Genomic DNA, 22,141 nt, shown 5'->3' on the forward strand with positions numbered 1-22,141 from the left:
TATTCACTGTAGATTCACTGTACATATTTACTCCCACTGTGTAACCGGATGACATTGCCCATACTACTTTGTCGACATCTATTCATTACATTATCTAATTAGTTAGGACACATACTTGTAAATATATTTTTTTATTGTTGAAATATTAGCTGTATGTTGATGCATACTGTACCATTAAAGGACAATTCTTTAGCACACTGACTACGAGTTATGCATATTTGCCTACTTTACATTACTGTATAACATATTCAAAGGGTAATCAAACACACTAACACAGTTACGGTAACTATATTTTCTTTCAAGTTACATAACCTTGGTGTTTTAATGTAATTACAATGTCATTTAAGTAAAAGTGCGGATTGATCTTTAAAGTCTAGCCGAAATGAGTCCCTGGAGAATGTATTATTTTACTGATTAAATTCAAACGCATATGGCTTCTTAATGGTAATACAAATATTATCCAGAGAAGCCTGAATGTAAAAAAAGGAAAATCTAGTAATTATTCTAATTATATTATAATTATTCTAATTCATACCCGTGTGAATATTAAAGTCTAACTCATGTTGATTAGGTGATGTTAAGGTGATGTAAAACAATATGACGTGACACATTATGACGTACATTTTCCCTTCATGGTCAATGGCGTTTACAAAACAAACATTGAACTAAAGACAAACATTAAACCTGTGTATAGGGGAAAAAAGTTACGTAAAGTGTATGTGAGTCATATTCAATGATATTCAACTCTTGTTTGGTCTTTTAATATCATATGTGTCATAAAGACACCAACTCATGGTGCGGCGGCGGTGGCTCAGGGGTAGAGTGCCTGGATGGTAACCGTAAGGTTGCCAGTTCGAACCCGGGCTCCCCCAGAGTTACTGTCGAAGTGTCCTTGAGCAAGACACTGAACCCCTAATTGCTCCCGATGTGCTAGTTGGTGCCTTGCATGGTTTCCGCTGCCATCGGTGTATGAATGTGTGTGTGAAGGGGTGAATGTAATGCACAATCTCTGTAAAGCGCCTTGGATAAAGGCGCTATATAAATGCACCATTTACCATTTACCATTTATTGGGTCAGCTGAGTATTATATGTGGATCATATGCCAACAGCAACCCGTTGCTTTGACAACCACATAGATTAGCTGTCAAAAGCTTCAACATACTTGAAAAGTTGAAATGTATATTGGTGGCAGTATGGCCTCATCTGGAAGAATTCCGCCTGATTCTTAGTTTTGCAGTGGTGTCCTGCACTTAAAAATAGACGATTTACAAGCTCACAACGCACCGAGCTGCAATGCATTATGAGCTTGTAGATCATTTTCGGTGTGAGTGCCTTGCACCGAAAATGGATATACATGGATGCACAACCCAAATCAGGTTTAATACTAAATACAGGCAAAAATAATTTGCTTTTATAATTATAATAAACTAGAAAAAAAGCCTCCACCCCGCCCCCCCCACCCCCCCATCAGTATACTCCCTGACACTGTTGGCTCTCCTCCCAGCTGTCCCTTCTAGTGTAATCTAACAGTCTCTATGGTGTTTTAGGGGAAGCACATTGCACAGAGAAGCGTGTACGGCCGCAGGTCTGCCTCCTGGTTACAACTAGAAGGTCATGAGGAGCAGGTCTGCCTCCTGGTTACAACTAGATGGTCATGAGGAGCAGGTCTGCCTCCTGGTTACAACTAGATGGTCATGAGGAGCAGGTCTGCCTCCTGGTCACAACTAGATGGTCATGAGGAGCAGGTCTGCCTCCTGGCCATAACTAGATGGTCATGAGGAGCAGGTCTGCCTCCTGGTCATAACTAGATGGTCATGAGGAGCAGGTCTGCCTCCTGGTCATAACTAGATGGTCATGAGGAGCAGGTCTGCCTCCTGGTCATAACTAGATGGTCATGAGGAGCAGGTCTGCCTCCTGGTCATAACTAGATGGTCATGAGGGACAGGTCTGCCTCCTGGTCATAACTAGATGGTCATGAGGAGCAGGTCTGCCTCCTGGTCATAACTAGATGGTCATGAGGAGCAGGTCTGCCTCCTGGTCACAACTAGATGGTCATGAGGAGCAGGTCTGCCTCCTGGTCACAACTAGATGGTCATGAGGAGCAGGTCTGCCTCCTGGTTACAACTAGATGGTCATGAGGGACAGGTCTGCCTCCTGGTCACAACTAGATGGTCATGAGGAGCAGGTCTGCCTCCTGGTTACAACTAGATGGTCATGAGGGACAGGTCTGCCTCCTGGTCACAACTAGATGGTCATGAGGAGCAGGTCTGCCTCCTGGTCATAACTAGATGGTCATGAGGAGCAGGTCTGCCTCCTGGTCACAACTAGATGGTCATGAGGAGCAGGTCTGCCTCCTGGTCACAACTAGATGGTCATGAGGAGCAGGTCTGCCTCCTGGTCACAACTAGATGGTCATGAGGAGCAGGTCTGCCTCCTGGTCACAACTAGATGGTCATGAGGAGCAGGTCTGCCTCCTGGTCACAACTAGATGGTCATGAGGGACAGGTCTGCCTCCTGGTCACAAAAACATCATCCATGTGTAGAAATGAACCTCACCCCATCCCCATCTCTCCTAATCAGAGCAGGTTTCCCCATAACATTTATATGTTATGTGATTTATAACATTATACTGTATAACATCATATACCGTATTTAAAATGTTATTATATACATTTATAAAGGCCACATTGACCATCTTGACAAGCAGTGGTTGAATGATGACATACAGCTATATATGTCAACATTAATCATTTTGGCAGGCGACTAAAGAAGGAGTCCGACATGGTTTTTGAAAATGTACAGCACACCCCAACTTACTTATCGGTACGACTAGAGTCACAACACCGCCATCCCTAAATAATGTGCATGGAGCTGTGTGCATGCATGCACACTATTATTTAATTATTCAATAACATGTCTTAAAGAATATATATTGAAAAAGGTTGTCTTTACTCATAGGTGACTGTGGCTACATATATCTGTTATGATTCCTCTTATACACACACACCTCCCCCTCTTCCCCTGACTCAATAAGCAATTTAAATGCTCGTTTCAACCCATGAGTTAGATTTTATTGCCCGTGAAAAAATAAAACATCTGAGAGCAGGGGGGCCGACCTTTATTGTGTATCGTGGCAAATATTTGCCAGTGTCCTGCTCTGCCGGCACCTGATGCCGTGGGACCTCATCTCGGAGCTACTGTACATAAAGGTCCCATGTGCCCTATAGGTAGTATAGGATGCCTACAAACTCCATAGCCGTGACTCGCGCAAGTCTGACTGAGCCAGCAACATGTGCTGTATGCGAGAAAGGGGATGACAAGAGACTAAAACAAGTGAATCAGAGATGAGTAAAGCAAAAAGCACTGGGATTACACTGAAAGCTAACTGAAGACATTAAACCAGACCTGACTGAGGCATACTTCTACACAGTATATGACCTTGCCTTCTTCTATTTATTTCTCACGCACGCACGCACGCATCAAAGCTATAATTACATTTAGATCACTATGTACCCCTTCAGAGTTCCTCAGTGTCTCATGAAGCACATAAATAGGCCTACAGTATACGAGCCCTGCAACAAGTCATTTTGAGTGATTGAATATTATTCTTATATGCTGAGGTAAAACGTCTTTTTGGCTCGGAGACAAACCTCTTCACGCTGTTATTACAACTATATATCTCTGGCCACCGGGGGCCAAGGTAATGGGAATGAAAGCACAGGAGATGAGAGGAGGGACTCCCCGCCGTGCCTCACGTTAAACTTAACGATGCCATATAAAAAAAGGCAGTCGCCCTCGACCTGCCGCTCCATCCCTCTCTCCCCCTCTGTCCCGTTCTGTTCCACTCTGATCCTGTCATCCTAAATGAGGCGTCTGACTGTGCTTGCCCTCGCGGAGAACAGGGCAGGCCATGGAAGGCCGGATCAATGCCATCTTTGTCAGCGGGCTCCTCAGGTGACCAGAGTTGTTGGGTCCCTCCCTGTGTGACTAAAATCAAAAATACTCCCCTTTCCGCAGATTGGGCTAATGGGAAGAATTTGCTCATATTGCTTAAAGAGGGCTATTTATAGTGAGCGAGTTGGCTGTTGAAATGGTTGAATGAATACTACTTTTTCTTTTTTTCTTTTTGCAGATAAGCTCCCTTATCTATTTCGCATTGTCTATTAAGACATAATAATAATAATAATAATAATAATAATAATAAGGTAATAGTATGACCGCTTTTCACAGTCTCTCGAGATAAGATTTTTGAGACTACCAATTTTCAAGCGTTTCCACCAACGGAGATGTTGGAAATGCAAAGACACTGCAGTGGATATATACGCCCTCTCACCCACTTTTGAGGAGCGTAAATAAAATATACTAACTCAAATTAGTTAAAGCATATCTAGGTTAAGCTTAGAATAAAGGGGAATTCAAAAAAGTATTTAAAAACATATTTAAAAATATATTTTCATGAACAGAAACGAATAACAGCTTCTGTTAGTGAATTACAGGAGAAGTAGTTACAGACATTTTGTAGCATTATAAGATTGTGGAAGAGTTGCCTGGCTTGACAGACTAATGGTTTGGAAATAATACCAAGCAAGTTTGTACCTGCTTAGTATCAATTAAACTAAATGTGCAACAGCATCACTCATATTCAACACACAAGCCATCACATGCCTGATTAAAGCACTAATCTGCAGTTATTGGTGTTTTCTTCTGGTCAAGTGGTGTCAGGGAAGACAGACAAATGATTTGTTGCTACAAAGCAAAATCCTGACTGTTGATTTAACTCTGAGTTACTGTGTAGACGAGCAATAAGTAATCTTAAACAATGGTACTTACTGTATGCTATGAATGTAGTGTTTCCAGTGAAATAAGTTCCATTATAATTGGTTGCTCATACAAACCCATGTTGCCCTGTAAATAAATGACTGAGAGTTGACTGAACAAAATTGACACTTACATTTTGCAACTCTGAGAGTGAATAAATGGAACCAAATGGATGTAAGGATATATCCACAGTTAAATTATACCACTGAGGATCAGTGTAGATTCTAGATTGGGCTCCCAGAGATCAAATGGGAGTCCGGCCGTAAGCCTAGCAGAAGTAAAATATTACTTGCGGCTGTATTGTACTGTAATGTACCTCTGCCTAGGAGGAAAAAATGGACAGATGGAGGGTTCCCCCTTCAGCCAATTAAATAGAAGCCCTTCGCAGCTGCACCTCAATGGCGTCCCTCCCCAGACACTAACATCGACAGGCCTCTCCTCAGACAATGATACCCAACGTCGTCTTGGATTTCTCTGGTGCAATACAAGTAGTTGGATCGACACTGAGAGGGTTGATTTGACAGGCCTTCAATCAAGATGACCGATTATTGATCACAGCCATTCAACATGAATGGAAGCACGCACACAGTAATGTCCAGTCAATTTTAAAATTAACTTAAAGTATAAAAAAGGGTAAATTTCGACAATTTGTAAACAACAGGGTTGGGCAAGTTACTCACAAAGTGTAATAAGTTACGTATTACTCCTTTAAGGCTACTCCATATTAGGCTACTTGGTATCAGTAGTAAGTAACTCATAGGGTGTGCCAGATTGATTTAAACCGATTTCAAGACCGAAATTACACATGGATCAGCTGTTCAGCTGTTCACCGATGTGAGCTCACGCTAAAACTCACACTCGAATTTAAGGCAGAATTTATCATCCATTGATAAATGAGGGCATATAATGGGAATCTTTGTGTAGGACAAAAATAGACACTAAGCTGATTTGTTCAGACACGTAATTTATGACATAAATTCTCCATTCATTGTCAATGGGAATTTAATGTTTGTGTAGGACAAAATAGCTGATTTCGTCCACATATGACGTAAATTCTCCATTAATTGTCAAGTAGAGCGTTGGAGCCTCTACAGTGGTGCCCGTTGGGCACTGGTCTACTTGGAACGATGCAAGTTGGAAATGCATGCCCCACCCAGATAGACCTTTTTGGGGCAGTTCTGGACAACCGTGGGTCCGACCGACTCGACACTGGACACTGCACCCCCTGTGGGGGTGTGGAACGCGTACTGGAAGATAGGTTTCTGAACTGCCCACAGACCTCCTACAGCAGGGGTACTCAACTGGCGGACCGCGGTCCACGACCGGACCGCGGACCACCTCTCTGCGGACCCTAGGCAAATTATTAAAAAAAAATCAGGTCAGGCCAGCAAAAAAAAACTCTCCTAAGCTCAGGCCAGGCCAGCTACAGTCAATTTCAATTCAATTCAGGCAGTGTTGCTGCAGCACAACTACATTGTGTGTCTTATGTTAATGGAGGGAAGAAGTTAATAATATAAATAACATCAGATGGTACATTTCTCATGTGAAATTGCTGCAAAGGCCCCGAAAATGTCCCCCAAGGGCCCCCAAAATTCCGGCGCGCGCTAGCGCGCAGTGTGGCCTGCCAGGGCGTATAACTCCCGGCCTGATTTGGAGTTCCAAACCCCATTATTGGTTGGTTGGAAGGGGATCTGATTTGTATAAGCTTGGCTTGACCATACTAAACGGGCATAGAGCCCCACTCTCCGATGGACGCCGCGCATGGGACCGGACCTCGGTATTCAAAAGAATATTTGTGGACCTTCATCATTTCTAGTTGAGGACCCCTGTCCTACAGTATAAGACACAGACTGAGTAGAATATTCTTTGCTATTTTATCATTATTAGTGAGGACCAATTATATGAAGATAGGTTGAAAAGTGCTGAAGTGGTCATTTCCCTTATTGCCTATCCATAGAGGATTCAACTCCATTCCCACACATACCACTGACAACATGTAGACAATTTAGCACTGGAGACAATGAGTCAGCACTTAAACACTCAACACTTCAATGCTCATCATTTGTCTCTTCATCATTGTGGGGGAGACCTTTTATTTTCTTTTTAAACGTATTTCTATATATCATCATCACTGTTGAATATGTGCCATTAACCAGACTGAGCCAACTGTGTCTAAATACAGCTAGATCAAAAGGACCGGTGGTGGAGCGGCTAAGTGAGGAGGAATTCATATCACATCAATGGGCCGACAGCATGATTAACACAGGATATCTGTCTAGTCCATTACAGTGTGCATGTTTGGGTTGTCCCTGGCTGACTCACATGAGGCCCTGACCATGAGAAGACGGAGAGGGAGACCAACACAGGGAGGACTGGCCTTTTCATTTATTCTTGGATGATATCACATTGTGAAATTACTACGAGTGAGTGAGTTCTGGTTGGTACCGTACTACCGTCTACCAATCTTTTGAAGGAGGGTAACTATGTTGAATCATGAAGACACACAGTAAGGTGTTTGCCCATTTTATTACATTATTTTAATGATGTTTAGGACACAAGAAACACTTTCCATGTGTAATATAATGTGTTTTTAGATATTTTAGTCATGGTGCCGTGTTCATAACCAAAATTTGGCATGAAAATGTGGTCTCACTTCCTTCGTGGACTACAAGTAAGTCACACCTCCATGCAGCTTACAAGGAGGGGAATTGCACCAAAGCATTATGGTCATTGACTCATTGTAGGAATTCATTAATCCAGTCAAACCCTAGTCAAACACACAGACTTCATTATTTTTACTACTGTTATCTACTACAAATACTACTACTGTTATCTACTACAAATACTATTAACATTGAGTGACTGCAGTTTCTTCTAGCGGTGAAATGTCCCTTTAAGTTTATGATATACACGTTTTCTAATTCCTTTGTAATGGGTACTTTAGGACTGACGAGGCAAAGGGGCAGGGTTATGTGTGTGAGTGCACGTTATGTGTGTGTGCGTGTGTGTGCGCGCATGCGTGCATGCGTGTGTTGAGCTAGATTGTCCGGCAGGTATAGAAGGTATCCCTGACGAGCGTTTTAGCTCGTCAGGGAGAACCTCAACCTTGAAATAAATAATGACGATGACAACCATCGCATATAAAAGTCAACTCAGATTCTGATCAAAAAGGTGGTGGATATTAATGCGGTGAATTTTCATATGCAGAACAATGACTGGATACGCATCACTGTCCTGAAGGACATTAGTCATGAAGCCTAGGGGCCCTAACAAGTATGATCACAGATGCAACTTCATGTGACCTGCTTATCGATGTCTGTTATCAACCCAAAAGGAATGCAAAGACGCTTTACAGGGACTTTATGGCACTTCAAAGCCATTCTACCGTTATTTATACATCATGGTACTGCTGGCAGACCATTTGAGTCACCTTTGTCGATTCAACCTCGAATGTTAATGCCCTGGTAAAACAAGAGTGAAACTAGTTTAGTGTTACATTATGAGACCAAAATCTCACACTTTTCTTTTTGTAAAACATCCCCACAGTACAATTTCCCTAAAAAAGTTTAGTACAACAATCTTCTGTTGATGCATGTAAACCAATGTCGATGCTGTCGATATTTCTCAAGCTTTGGATAAGAGAAATATAGTGGAAATTTTAAGTAACTGATTAAGTAACTGATGTTCTCCTCGGGTTACTACTTTTTACTATTTGTGGGATATTGTATGATTTGTGGGGCATTAATATACGAAAAACATAAAAAGTTGAATTATGGAGATATGAGGTTTCTGCCCAACAAATTCATTCCATTAATTCAAATGCAGATATTTGACAACCACTGAGCAAACATTAAAAAAATTCACATGTATTAATTAATGTCCACATAATTCTAGAAAAAATGAAATAAAATGAAAAACCTTTGAAACATAACATTTCCAATAAGAAAATATTATTTTCTTTAAATATAAATCTGTAGCTTACCTCATTTAAGGTATATTGCAATTTGTTAACATTGTTAGTGTATAAATAAATAAAGTGTTTGAACATAAAATACAATAATAAAGTTAGTTTTTCCTCTGTACTGACCATATCTTATACATTTAAGGATAGTTACACTTTTTCCATCCTCACATGTCAGGCAGACAGACTAATAATGCCTGTCTCTTCGCATTCACTTCAGCACATACTGCCTACACACAATGCCTAGTGTATATTCAACAGTGTATTATAATAAAACTATTAGTAAAAGTGAGTGATGCTCTTTTCACAGAAAATTAATAAGTAGACATAGCGTGCATGTGGGAATTTACCAGGAGAAATCGTTACATTTCATGTACTTCATCCTTAGGATATGTCAATTCTTTATATTTAATAATTGGAAAACTACAGTATTTAGCATGTTTTGTGCTGTGAAGGCCCAGCACATTAGAGAGGGAGAGAGAGTAATTCTTTGCATTGTAAGAGTAAAATTTCAACAATCTTTGTGTACAGGAAGTGCGGTCACTGACTGTAAACGTGCCAACAAGCTCACCTGCCAAGCACGGAGAAGGAAGTGAATTGCACAACCTTTAATATGTCATGTGAGAGTGAAATCACCTCCATTAAAGTTCAACGGTCACTTCAACGCTATCCCCTCACTTCCCAAGAGAGCCGTGAAACAACACACCTCACCAAAATGTCACACTAACACTATTAATGTGAGTATGATAAAGCATTAAAGCCCCCTTTTATGCCAATAATTAATACTAGTAATAGTCAATCAATAGTTGACAATTATTACATTTTCAAGATTAAATAAAGCAAGGGTTCACCACAAAAACATTCAACTTTGAACAGAATATTAGTCTTTTGAACCAATCATATTATTTTATACACGGGGGCCAAACCCTTGCCGGATTACAAATCCGTTAAAGCAACAACAAATGAGACACAAACATGTAGCCTTAAATCTTGCATAGAATATATAATCCAATAACAAAATCAACACACATGAAATCAACATTTATTGGTATTAATTTCTATAATAATTGCAATGCATAATACATAACTCGAAAACAGTGATCCTTGGAGCACAAGTCTCCGCCTGGTCAGGTAGGTTATTGTCTCTGCCAGGTCAGGTAGGTTATTGTGGGCCAGCAATATTTGGAATTCAGTCATGACTATAGACATAACGTGTACCGATTTGCGTATTATTTGGACAAAATGTGCAGGAACAATATTAAAAAAGTGTGGCATTCCTTCCTCTGCCTTTCACGGCAATCAGACACGGCATTCATGATTTGGAAAAAATCTATAGGAGCAAAAATCTGCCCGCTGGTGGCACTGGCCAAAGTGAAAAGGGTGGCACTGGCATTTCTTCCTCGGCCTACCGGGAATTTGTTTGCAAAGTTTCACAACAATCGGACGCTGCGTTCATGATTGTTGAACTCCTGCAAACTTTAGATGCCAATCTTACCCAATCAGGGTGATCAAATATATGATCACAGACTATGGAGATACTGTGTACCGATTTGTGTGAACTTTGTTTTGCAAAGATCGGCCTGCTGGTGGCGCTATAACAGACTGATGAAAACTTGTTCTGCTCTGGCCTCCAGGGAGTGTGTGTGTGCTAGAGATTCGCTGTTCACGGACGGACAGACGGAAAGACACACACTCACACGCACACACACGCACACGCACACACACACACACACACACACACACACACACACACACACACACACGCGCGCGCGAAAACATAGTCTCGGCCACGCCTTCTGTCTGTTGGAGGCAATAATAACTTTAAAATGTTTCAATGCCACCAAATCATATTAGACTGAAGAGATGCCCAAATGTGCATATTGTTAAATGATATTACAATATATTAGGCGCATGCCTAATATATAGCACAGTAAACATGTCACTGGGTACGTGCTACGTGGCGTGCATAACAATACGCTTAGAAGATGAGGAGACTTCATGTTTATTAATAAAAGTGTATGCAAACTATGCATTTAAAGGGTTACATTTGAATGTGTGTGTGTGTGTGTGTGTGTGTGTGTGTGTGTGTGTGTGTGTGTGTGTGTGTGTGTGTGTGTGTCTGTTTCTGAAAGTGAGAGTGAGAAACTAAACTTGAAGTCAAGGTGTAAGGCCTTTAACCAGGAAGGAAGCTGACAGTTGACAGGTTGTGATGAAGGAAACTTCATTGTGACTCACAGTGCAACGTGTCAACAACCAACGATCTGTAACTCAGTGAGCAGTGACAGCCAGGGGGGATGGAACTTTCACAATACGACACATGCACACGCATGCACGCACACGCACACACACACGCACACGCACACACACACACACACACACACACACACACACACACACACACACACACACACACACACACACACACACACACACACACACACACACACACACACACATTCTCTCTCTCTCACGCATGCATGCACGCACGCACACATACAAGTAGTGCTCATGGTTGGAAAAACATAATCTGTAATAACTGTATTTGAGCCTAACCCATTTAGTGTAGCCATATTTAACCCATATGAGTTCAATCTATCAAAAAACAAAAATCTGAACATGCCTTTTTTTCAAAGGCAAAATTAGGCCAAATCTTATCTCACAAACAGTGACAAAAAGCAGAACAAAGATAGAAGAAATATAAATCATCATGGCACAGATGAGCTGATGCAATATGTCATCATTTGATTTCAGCACAGCCAAGATTCTTGTGTGTGTGTGTGTGTGTGTGTGTGTGTGTGTGTGTGTGTGTGGTGACACTCCCACCAGCAGGTGTTTCAGTGGCCATTTCAAAAAGCAGCAACCCCTGGCATCTCTATACAAGGGTAGCCAGCATGCGTGCAAACACACACACACACACACACACACACACACACACACACACACACACACACACACACACACACACACACACACACACACACACACACACCTTTACGCAACATTACCTCTGTGTGCTAACACAGACACTCCACAGTGTGGAATGGATCCACAAGAACATCAGCTAACTTTCTGTTTTGTTGTGTTTTTGACCAATTTTAGGTAAAATGTACACACACAAAACCAGTTAGTGGCGTTTGTCGACTCTGTGCTAACAACTTTTACTCTGAGACAAGACAGAGGTAAACAAACTGACGCTGGGTAGTTAAACAGTTCAGTGCCATACTGGCTCCTCTAAAACACACACAAATGCACGCACGCACGCACGCACGCACGCACGCACACGCACACGCACACACACACACACACACACACACACACACACACACACACACACACACACACACACACACACACAGTGACTGCATGCTCTCCAATTCCTCAATTGGAAACTCCAGTCTGCAGTGGGAGCTCAAATGCGTTTCTCCAAAGCAGATCTACCAGCCAATAACAGTAAGGAAGCTTGCCAGATTGGTCTAACAATACAGCAGGACTTGTATGTGTCATATATGTTGTTATATTATTATTATTATGTGTTGGGAGTCTGGGACAGAAAGGAGGCCACACGAAGCAGTGGTGTACACTGTAAAGTAGTACATTTTACTCTCAAGTACTGTACTTAAGTACAATTTTGAGGTACTTTTACTTTACTGGAGTATTTCCAATTTTCAGTACTTTTACTTCTACTCCACTACGGCCCGATTTCCACTACCAGTCCATGGCCTCACACCACTCCACCCCACACCGCCCACTTATAACAGTGTTTCCACTGCAAGGAATTGGGCTGAGTGGTGTCAAAGTGGTACTAAATGAGTGACTAAAAAGTACCATCTCCAGGGTGGGTCTGAGCTGGGCTAAGCGAGGCCAAACACTTCATAATGCCTGATAACTCACTGACTTTTTATTTAGACCAGGATCATAGTAATGCATTATAATAGATTATATTGTATTATAATCACTCTCAATCTATTTTAGTGTATTATAATTATCATATACTCTGCTCTGCATTTGGGTTCAGTCTTTCTGCCACCGTGACAATAGTTGTTATACATTATCATACTTTATATTGTATTATGATCAGTTATAATCCATATCGTGTATTATCATAGTTGTAATACATCATAATACTTTATATTGTATTATAATTACAGTTATCTGGGTACTTTATTTGAATGTAAACTGTAGATATTGTGGTGTAGTGCTGTGTGGTGCTAAAGCTGTAGTCCAAATCGGGCTGTATCGCAAAGGCAAATATTGTACTTTTACTCCACTACGATTATTAAAAAAATTTAGTTACTAGTTATTTTGTAAATTTGGATTATTATTACAAAACATAGGAATCACTTCAACCCTATATATAAAATGGCCAATCAAAAAGCTCACAATGTGTCACGGTGCAACACATTGTGAGCTTGTAGAGCTGCTATTTTCAAAATATGTTTAGACATAATATACATTTGAAAAGTACTTTTGTACTTTTTGAATTCTGGACACCTTCAATACTCAAGATTAAGCCCTTGCTTTGTGTTAGCTGACAGTTGACCTATCAGACCTGGCTTTAAAGGTGCCACTTGCATGTGATGAGTGATAAAGCACAGCAAAGTCTTTGAAGGTTTGATCTTCTCTGAAGCAGCCTGTGCATGCCCAAGCTCATATCCAGCCAGTGGAAAACTATTTGTTTTATTTATTCATCGTCATTAAACATGCCTGAGAAGTCAAAGGCGGGATCTTCCGCCCTAGCAGAGCACAATGTAATGAGATGTCTTTTCAAGATCTGACGGGGCACATTTTCCCCCAGCCAGCTCGTCTCCTTGAATGACCTTCACCAGCCAGAAAGTCCATTTCCCTCAAAAACATGTCAATGAATGTCCTCAGTCCTCACTCAAATGTTGGTGTGTAAAACATTGAGTTCAGAGTTCAAATTATCTTTCTCTGTGATCTCTCTCATGTGTGATGTGTTCCCACCACTCCCCACCCCATCCACCACAAGGAACATTTTGTGTGAACGTGCGCACACACACACACACACACACACACACACACACACACACACACACACAAACACACACACACGCACGCACGCACAGTCTCTTTTTCAAAAAGTGGCTGAACGTTGCTCCGTGATAGGCTCACTCACCCGATGAAGGACACCATCTGCTCCACTAAGTGTCTACTGAAGGTGATGATGACGAACAGCTTCTATATGACAAAGACAGAGACAGAGAGAGGGGGATCAGCCATTCAACCATGATGTCACTGTAGGGGTGCGGGACACAGCGCCACACCCATCATAGCTTGATCATTAATATACAGTAAAGACCCCCCCCCCCCACACACACACACACACACACACACACGTTGGTGGCTAACAGGCGGTTGGTCTAAAAGCAGCCATGAAGAGGCTCCTTTGTCAAGGAGGGCTAAGAACAAAGGCACTATGACACATCACCAACATAATCGCGGTCCCAACATCACATGGCCTGTCCTCCAAGGACAGTTAGGTGGGGAGGGGGGACGGTGGGGAATGACACAGGGAGATGGATGTGGTCATGTGTGAGTGGAGAGAAGTGGATGTGTCATGGTCTCAGGCTGTGCCCCTATAGTTTCAGATGTCTCCTGTCCAGTCTGATTCCTGCTTAGTCACTGAGGGGCCATCTTGGGGCAGCCGTTTAGCCGCATGTCTCCTCCAGAGGGGCGCACAGGCTCACGACTAATTGACGTCTTTTGAATACGTTTATACTCTCTTCTGAGTAGCTACTTGTTGATATTCATTGTAAATTGTTTAATCCAGTACAATTGGCCTCAACAGACAATAAGCTAATCTTAAATTATCACTGCTTCTATCCATTGTTCTTTCTGACGTTGTATAACAGTGTGACCTGTTGTTCTACAACAGGTGTCGTGTTAAAGGTGTTAAATGTCCAAATAGGTTACAACGATAACAATGTTTGTGCATTGCTAATTGATAGAACATTATTATCTAGCATTAATTTTGTGCACCTCTGCATATGATATTTCCCATTTAGTAGCTCCTTACGGCTTTGTTTACGGTTGGCCCCCACACAGAGCAGGCAGTGAGGCCCCCACACAGAGCAGGCAGTGAGGCTCCACGCGTTGAAGGGGCACAGGAAGGCTGACTAACGTGCATTAATTCTGTCTGCTCGGAATCTGGTGGTGACATGGTTTTACATCAGAGGGAAGTAACTGATAACACTGATAAGATGCTTCTCTCTCACGCATGCACGCATGCACGCACGCACACACGCACACACGCACACACACACACACACACACACACACACACACACACACACACACACACACACACACACACACACACACACACACACACACACACACACACACACACACACACACACACAGAAGCTTTACTTACCATATTGTTGCTGTTGGGCATCCTTGTATCGCCATTTTACAACTTTTTGAGTTTTTTGGGGTGAAATTACTGGTCGCATAAAGTAGTGAAAATAGCTGATCTACAAGCTCACAGCACTTTGCATCATGTCACACTGTGGTCTTATATACAGTATCTGCTATTTTCACATTTCTTATTGGAAGTGTTAAGTCTTTCTGTTAGCTTTATAATATTTAACCAAATTAAAAGTACTAACAAGAACTTGTGACTACATTGATTCCATTGGAATGCATTCTTTTTTATTTTGATCCATTGGAACAAAATGAACGTTTTTTTCCCCACCATTTTGGAAATACAAAATGTCTACTCGACAGCAACGATATGACATGTCAATGTCATGTAGTGATATGAACCATTCAGCACAGAGGAAATCTTTACCATATAAACCCTATTTTATACTTTGTCGTACTACTGTTCTGCGATACTAGATGATCTACAATGATAACTAGCTTGTAGATATTTTAGCAATTTATGATACACCATGAAAATGTCCATGGATAATGAAAATAGTAATGTCAGGTTGACAGTGGTTAATAAGCATGAAAGGCTGACACCATGCAGTATGAAAAGGCCTCCTTGGAGACCGGATAGGATCGTACACCTGATCTACAGGTAGCCTATACAATCCCTGATCAAAAACTCTCTTTGAAGCATTGCGGTGTGCATTATGCTTACAGACTTGCACCTACCCCCCCCCCCCCCCTCCCACACACACACACACACACACACACACACACACACACACACACACACACACACACACACACACACACACACACACACACACACACACACACACACACACACACACAATCACCTCTTTTGTTCCCTGTTGACCCACGAGAGAAAGCATCACCTGCTCTCCAGTGAGTGGTGTATGTATATTCTATATTCTATTGGTGCTGTATCCTCACACACTTCCGAACATAAACAACTCCAACCAACTGTCCCATGTAAACATCAACGGATGACCATTCACTCGGACTCGCTATTAGTTCCAGACGTAATGGTGGGGTGGGGGAACCGTGAGTAATCGGGGTCTCCTGCCGTGCTGTTAAGCCTGCATGGTGCGATTTTCTTTTTCCAACTGTATTGTCAGATGGGGCCACACCTCTGATCCTGTCCCAGTCTGCAGTAGCCCATGGGACTCTGCATCTAATCTGTGTCAGGGATGCTGCCTGCCACCCACAGCCCACGCCACTCATTCTCCATTAAACACCTCCCAGAGACAATGTTTATCTACCTCTCTCTCTCACACACACACACACAGGCACGCACGCACTCACGCACGCATGCACGCACGCACGCACGTACGTACGCACGTACGCACACCTATTTGTGTATAATGCTTTCAGGGTAATGACATGATTGCAGGTGGAGAAAATGCACGCCCCCCAATGCCCCCATCTTAATCTTAGTAGCCAAGTCTATTGTGATAGCTTGAAAGTATAAAGTCAGTCCCATGACATTCTGTAGATTCCAGCACTGAAGTTATTTGGGGTCTGAGAAGTTTCTGATAATTATTCCCATTTCAAAACAGCCATGCAAAGTTCAGTCCCTTAAAATCTAAGACATGTGTGTGTTTCTGGTGTTTCCTTTATACTTTTCTTAGTGTAGTACAGTACTAAAATAAATCTACTGTAGTCCCTTTGACTGTAATAGTGTACTGTATGTACAGAGGCTGCTGCAGGAGCAGTCACAAAATGGTTGACTCCCTCTACTTTGGGTGCACAAAATGGCCTCCCTATTCTCCAGTTGAATCTCACTTGATCTTGCAGATTCAAAACTATACTTTAGATAAGTTATAACCATTTCTCTGCATAAAATGCACAAAATTATAATTAAAATGATCAGACAACACATACTGAACTATATTGTGAATATGTGTATGTAATAAGCACTCAAAAACATTATTTGATGAGATTGACATAGACAATATTCTTTAAATTAACCTTACTTGAATGTGCATCTTAATGACCGCTTTTCCAATCAGTGTTGCACCAAAGAAAGTCCAAAAGGGTACCAGAAAATGTCCACATGTTATTCCTGCCAGGTCAAACAAAGGATTGGGAATCTGAAGAAAAAAATTAAGTTTCAAATGAATTACAACATCCACTACATAAATTATATTGTCTCTGTCGGGTGGAACCTCATGTCCAAAACTGTTACTTTTCAGTATTCAAATTTAAAAATAGCAAGAATAGCAGTATGACAAGCTCAAAACACTTGTAGATCTGCTACTTTTATGAAAAGTTATATTTTATATAATAGTATAATAGTTATATTATATGTGGATAAATATGATATGTTAAATGTGGGATAATATATTAAAATGAATTAAAGAATGACATGAGTAACAAAGTATAATGCGTCTTTGCTGTAGCACATATTACCTCATCTTAATTCAATCTTTCATGAAGCAACTGTATACTATTGTACATTAACACTACAGTAACTGATAGTGCCAGGATCATTTATAGAATAACTATGTTGCTCATTTACCGATTGTTAAATTTTAGTGACAGGCAATGGCTAAACAAGATAGCATCACTAGAGTGTAGCTTACATCATGAAAAAGGACTTAGAATAGAATAAAGAATAGAATAAAGTAATTTTACTTACAGAAGCACAAGCCAGTATTCCAAAGAATCCAACACTCTGGATCAGTTTGTGCACTGCCAGCTTTGCTTTGGTGGCAAAGTCCTGAAAGGAAAAAAGGGAAAGTGAAATATAAATATCCATATATATAATTTCTACAAAAGGCTTCATTTTGAAAAGGTATTTAAAACAATGAAAAAGATTTTAATCTACTAAATTCTACTGTTGCATCAAAAAATCAATTGACTTGAACACCCTTGCCAATGGTTATGGATCTGGGTAACAAATATATCACAGTATCTATCAGATATATCATTTGATCATGCTGCGTCGTTTCAAACTGTTCACAGTGATGAAAGATATTTTATCTAATAAGCAATTCATCATGTTTGTGGCAAATGGCAGATCAAACGATTTTTATTAAAGATTTAGAAGGGCAATTACAATTTTTGAAACAGTTCACAATATTATTAGTTATTCAAACGTGACATTTTTACACGTTTTCAGAGTTACTGTATGAAGTCACGTATGAAATTAATTCACAGGATCTGTGGCAATATTTGCACTAACATGATTACAAACGTTGAAAACTTGGTAGACTTGTTGCTAGTGTCAAAGTGTATTAAAATGAGTTGCATTATTTAGGTCAACATTCAATATTCCAATACCAGTTTCTTTTAAGATGCCTCTGGTGCCTCAGTCAGATGATATCTCAGTTGTTTATTTAATAAAAAGTGGAGGTGTAATGTCATTCAATCTCTCAATTACACTTTTAAAAATACCACACTGTGAAAATGAAACGAATAATGTGGCAATAAGCTGTTTAGGAAGTGCATTTATTTCTTAATGAGAGCAAATCTGAAACCACCCCGATATGAATGATTTTAACTTCACCAAGCGGCCCAACAGAAAAACTATTTCAGTACAGTTTTAATCACTCATAAAGAACGGTGAACGCACATAAAACAGATACTCACACCTTCATAAATCGGGTTCACAACTAACACAACTGTTTATGACATTTGGAAATTGGTTTCTAGTACTTTATGGACACTTAAAATAATTAAGCCGTCCATATGTGTATTTCCCAATTACCTAGATTTGTGCACATTTTCTTCAAATCTACAATATTTTGGGACATCAGCAGCATGCAGTAACACTTTATTCACTGAACTTCATCAATGCATATCGACATTTATCTGTACTGTGTCTGTGTAAATGTGTCTGTGCAAGATGAGGGGAACTTAGTGAAGAGGAATCTTCCTTGTTCATACATTTGTCACAATGACTGAGACCGCCTGTTGAATTGAATCTCATCCTCACAGAATTTTATTTATTTATTTAAATGACATAGTAATGCTTCACCCCCCCCCCCCCCCCTACCCCCACACTTATGAGTAAGTCTTCACGAATGACACTGACTACAATTTAAACGCTCTCCCCACCATTCGCACTGCAGAAATGCAATCTTTAATGTCACAATCTTAAATATAACTAAAACTAATTTCTAAAATGTTTGTGTGTGAATGCAGGTAAATTTAAGCGCTTCCATAATGTGGCTTACCTCTAGTGGCAGTTTTAAATCCTTTATCATTGGATATGTGAGAACAAGACAAGGCGCTTTGGCCATTCCAATGACTCACATATTCTAACATATTCTACTGCTTTTCCCCCAACCCTCTTGACATACACACAAAAGCCTCTTTTCACAGCAATGGCATGGATTTTTCCTGTCAATACCTTTTCTGGGAAGAGGAGCTTTAATCGGTTTGGGTGTTATTTAAAATAGTTCTGGGAACTGAGCAGGAATACTGAGGGTTTTCTTTCTGCTGGTTCAAATGGTGACTGTTTCACACTTTGTGGATGACAAAATGTCACACCTACGGTAGGTAAACCATGGCATAATTAATTGTAGACAATACATTTTCTTTCATGTCATAGTTTAATTAAATTAATAACTTTTGAGCTATAAATGGTCTCAAATCAGAGTAGCATATAAGTAGTGTTAAAAATAAATTGATTCAGTTCTATAACTAAACATTCTGTTTAGAGTTCTATAATTTGTGGGCATTAATAGTGTGGAAAATATAAAGAATTTGTTCCATAGGAAAATATATAAAGAACGTGTACAAACATTGTGTAAAGAAAGTTAATATCTAAAGAAGCAAAGTTATGTTTCCATGTTAGTGAAATGTTAAATGCTAACATTTTACTATATTCTGTTAGCAAGTTGAGAACTGGAAAATAATTTAAGTCAAGTTTGATAACATATATTAAAAGATAACCTTTCTCAGGCGACATGTGTGTGTGTGTGTGTGTGTGTGTATAATACATACAGTATATACTGTATACATATAGATGTACAGTATACAGTACATGTATATGATGGAGCTCGCACAAAAATACATTTCCCACACCTTTTTTATACCTGTAAACATCTAAATGTATGTGTGTATACTTTGTTTCATTTTAGCATAATCTTGTAATTTCCAAAATGATTATACATGAGTCAAGGACTCATCGATGCAATGCTTATACTGGTGAAATGCAGTACAAATGCAATTACATAATTGTAGGCAGTGAATATACATTATGAAGCAATACAAATAGATGTGTAGCAAAGATCCTGTGTGTCATTATGATTTTTAAATCTACACACCTGGCTTTTCTGAATGTGATATTTTTACTATTTTAACTCAAAATATTGGTCTCAAAATAATGATGTATATTTTTCAATTATTGATTCTACGGCTTAGGTCATTTATTTGCATCATCTATATTTTCTGCAGGTGCAAAAGGTGTAAAATCAACAATTCTAGAATGCAATGGTTGAATGCTAAGAGGTGTGTGTGTGTGTGTGTGTGTGTGTGTGTGTGTGTGTGTGTGTGTGTGTGTGTGATCTATATTATCTCTCAAGCACATTGTTAAATCAAAACTGGAGTTAGGGGAATGGTGGTGATACTGTACTACCAAATATGGTCAACAAAACCAATACAGTACTAGTGACATTCTTCGAGGAGTCCAACCCAGCGGACATGAAATCTGAGAGACAACGAGGGTAGCCTAAAAGGGGATTGGGTGGGTGGGGGGCGGAGGGGGGGTTACAAATGGACACTGAATTTGATTGGTTAACAGTTCGCATTCCTCCATCCAATCGCATAAGGCTTCCACCAAGACAAGCCTGCTACCTCAATTCCAGCCTAGCCTTCATTGCCTGTGTTTGCGTGTGTGGAACCGTTGCAGGGTACGTGCACTTGTGTGCGCAAGCGTTCGTGCGTGTGTGTGTGCGCGCAGTGTGTTTTCAGGAGGTGGGAGACGGGGCTGGGTGTCTGAGGGAAGGAATGTGTATGGTTTACAACAGAACCGCTGTGGACGGCCTGGACCAGACCAGCGCTACCCGACAACCCACTGTGTTGACTGGACCAGCGCTACCTGACAACCCACTGTGTTGACTGGACCAGCGCTACCTGACAACCCACTGTGTTGACTGGACCAGCGCTACCCGACAACCCACTGTGTTGACTGGACCAGCGCTACCTGACAACCCACTGTGTTGACTGGACCAGCGCTACCTGACAACCCACTGTGTTGACTGGACCAGCGCTACCTGACAACCCACTGTGTTGACTGGACCAGCGCTACCTGACAACCCACTGTGTTGACTGGACCAGCGCTACCTGACAACCCACTGTGTTGACTGGACCAGCGCTACCTGACAACCCACTGTGTTGACTGGGCCAGAGCTACCCGACAACCCACTGTGTTGACTGGACCAGCGCTACCTGACAACCCACTGTGTTCTTGACTGGACCAGCGCTACCTGACAACCCACTGTGTTGACTGGACCAGCGCTACCTGACAACCCACTGTGTTGACTGGACCAGCGCTACCTGACAACCCACTGTGTTGACTGGACCAGAGCTACCCGACAACCCACTGTGTTGACTGGACCAGAGCTACCCGACAACCCACTGTGTTGACAGGACCAGAGCTACCTGACAACCCACTGTGTTGACTGGACCAGAGCTACCTGACAACCCACTGTGTTGACTGGACCAGAGCTACCTGACAACCCACTGTGTTGACTGGACCAGAGCTACCTGACAACCCACTGTGTTGACTGGGCCAGAGCTACCCGACAACCCACTGTGTTGACTGGACCAGAGCTACCCGACAACCCACTGTGTTGACTGGACCAGAGCTACCTGACAACCCACTGTGTTGACTGGGCCAGAGCTACCTGACAACCCACTGTGTTGACTGGGCCAGAGCTACCCGACAACCCACTGTGTTGACTGGACCAGAGCTACCTGACAACCCACTGTGTTGAC

General features: G+C 41.3%; 1 protein-coding gene across 7 annotated transcripts in view; it reads right to left on the reverse strand.

The window, feature by feature from the left end:
• The window catches only part of LOC310873991 (vacuole membrane protein 1-like), a 79,653-nt gene that overhangs the window by 13,170 nt on the left and 44,342 nt on the right, over positions 1-22,141 (reverse strand). For all 7 annotated transcript variants that reach the window (XM_083786638.1, XM_083786635.1, XM_083786637.1 and 4 more), the window contains 3 exons: positions 17,835-17,915; positions 17,170-17,286; positions 13,914-13,975 (listed from right to left, as the gene is read on the reverse strand). In XM_083786638.1, the coding sequence (XP_083642764.1) occupies positions 13,914-13,975; positions 17,170-17,286; positions 17,835-17,915 (260 nt within the window). The remainder of the gene's footprint in view (positions 1-13,913; positions 13,976-17,169; positions 17,287-17,834; positions 17,916-22,141) is intronic.

This window comes from Protomyctophum parallelum (genome assembly GCF_964188405.1).
Source record: "Protomyctophum parallelum genome assembly, chromosome: 1".
NCBI lineage: Eukaryota > Metazoa > Chordata > Actinopteri > Myctophiformes > Myctophidae > Protomyctophum > Protomyctophum parallelum.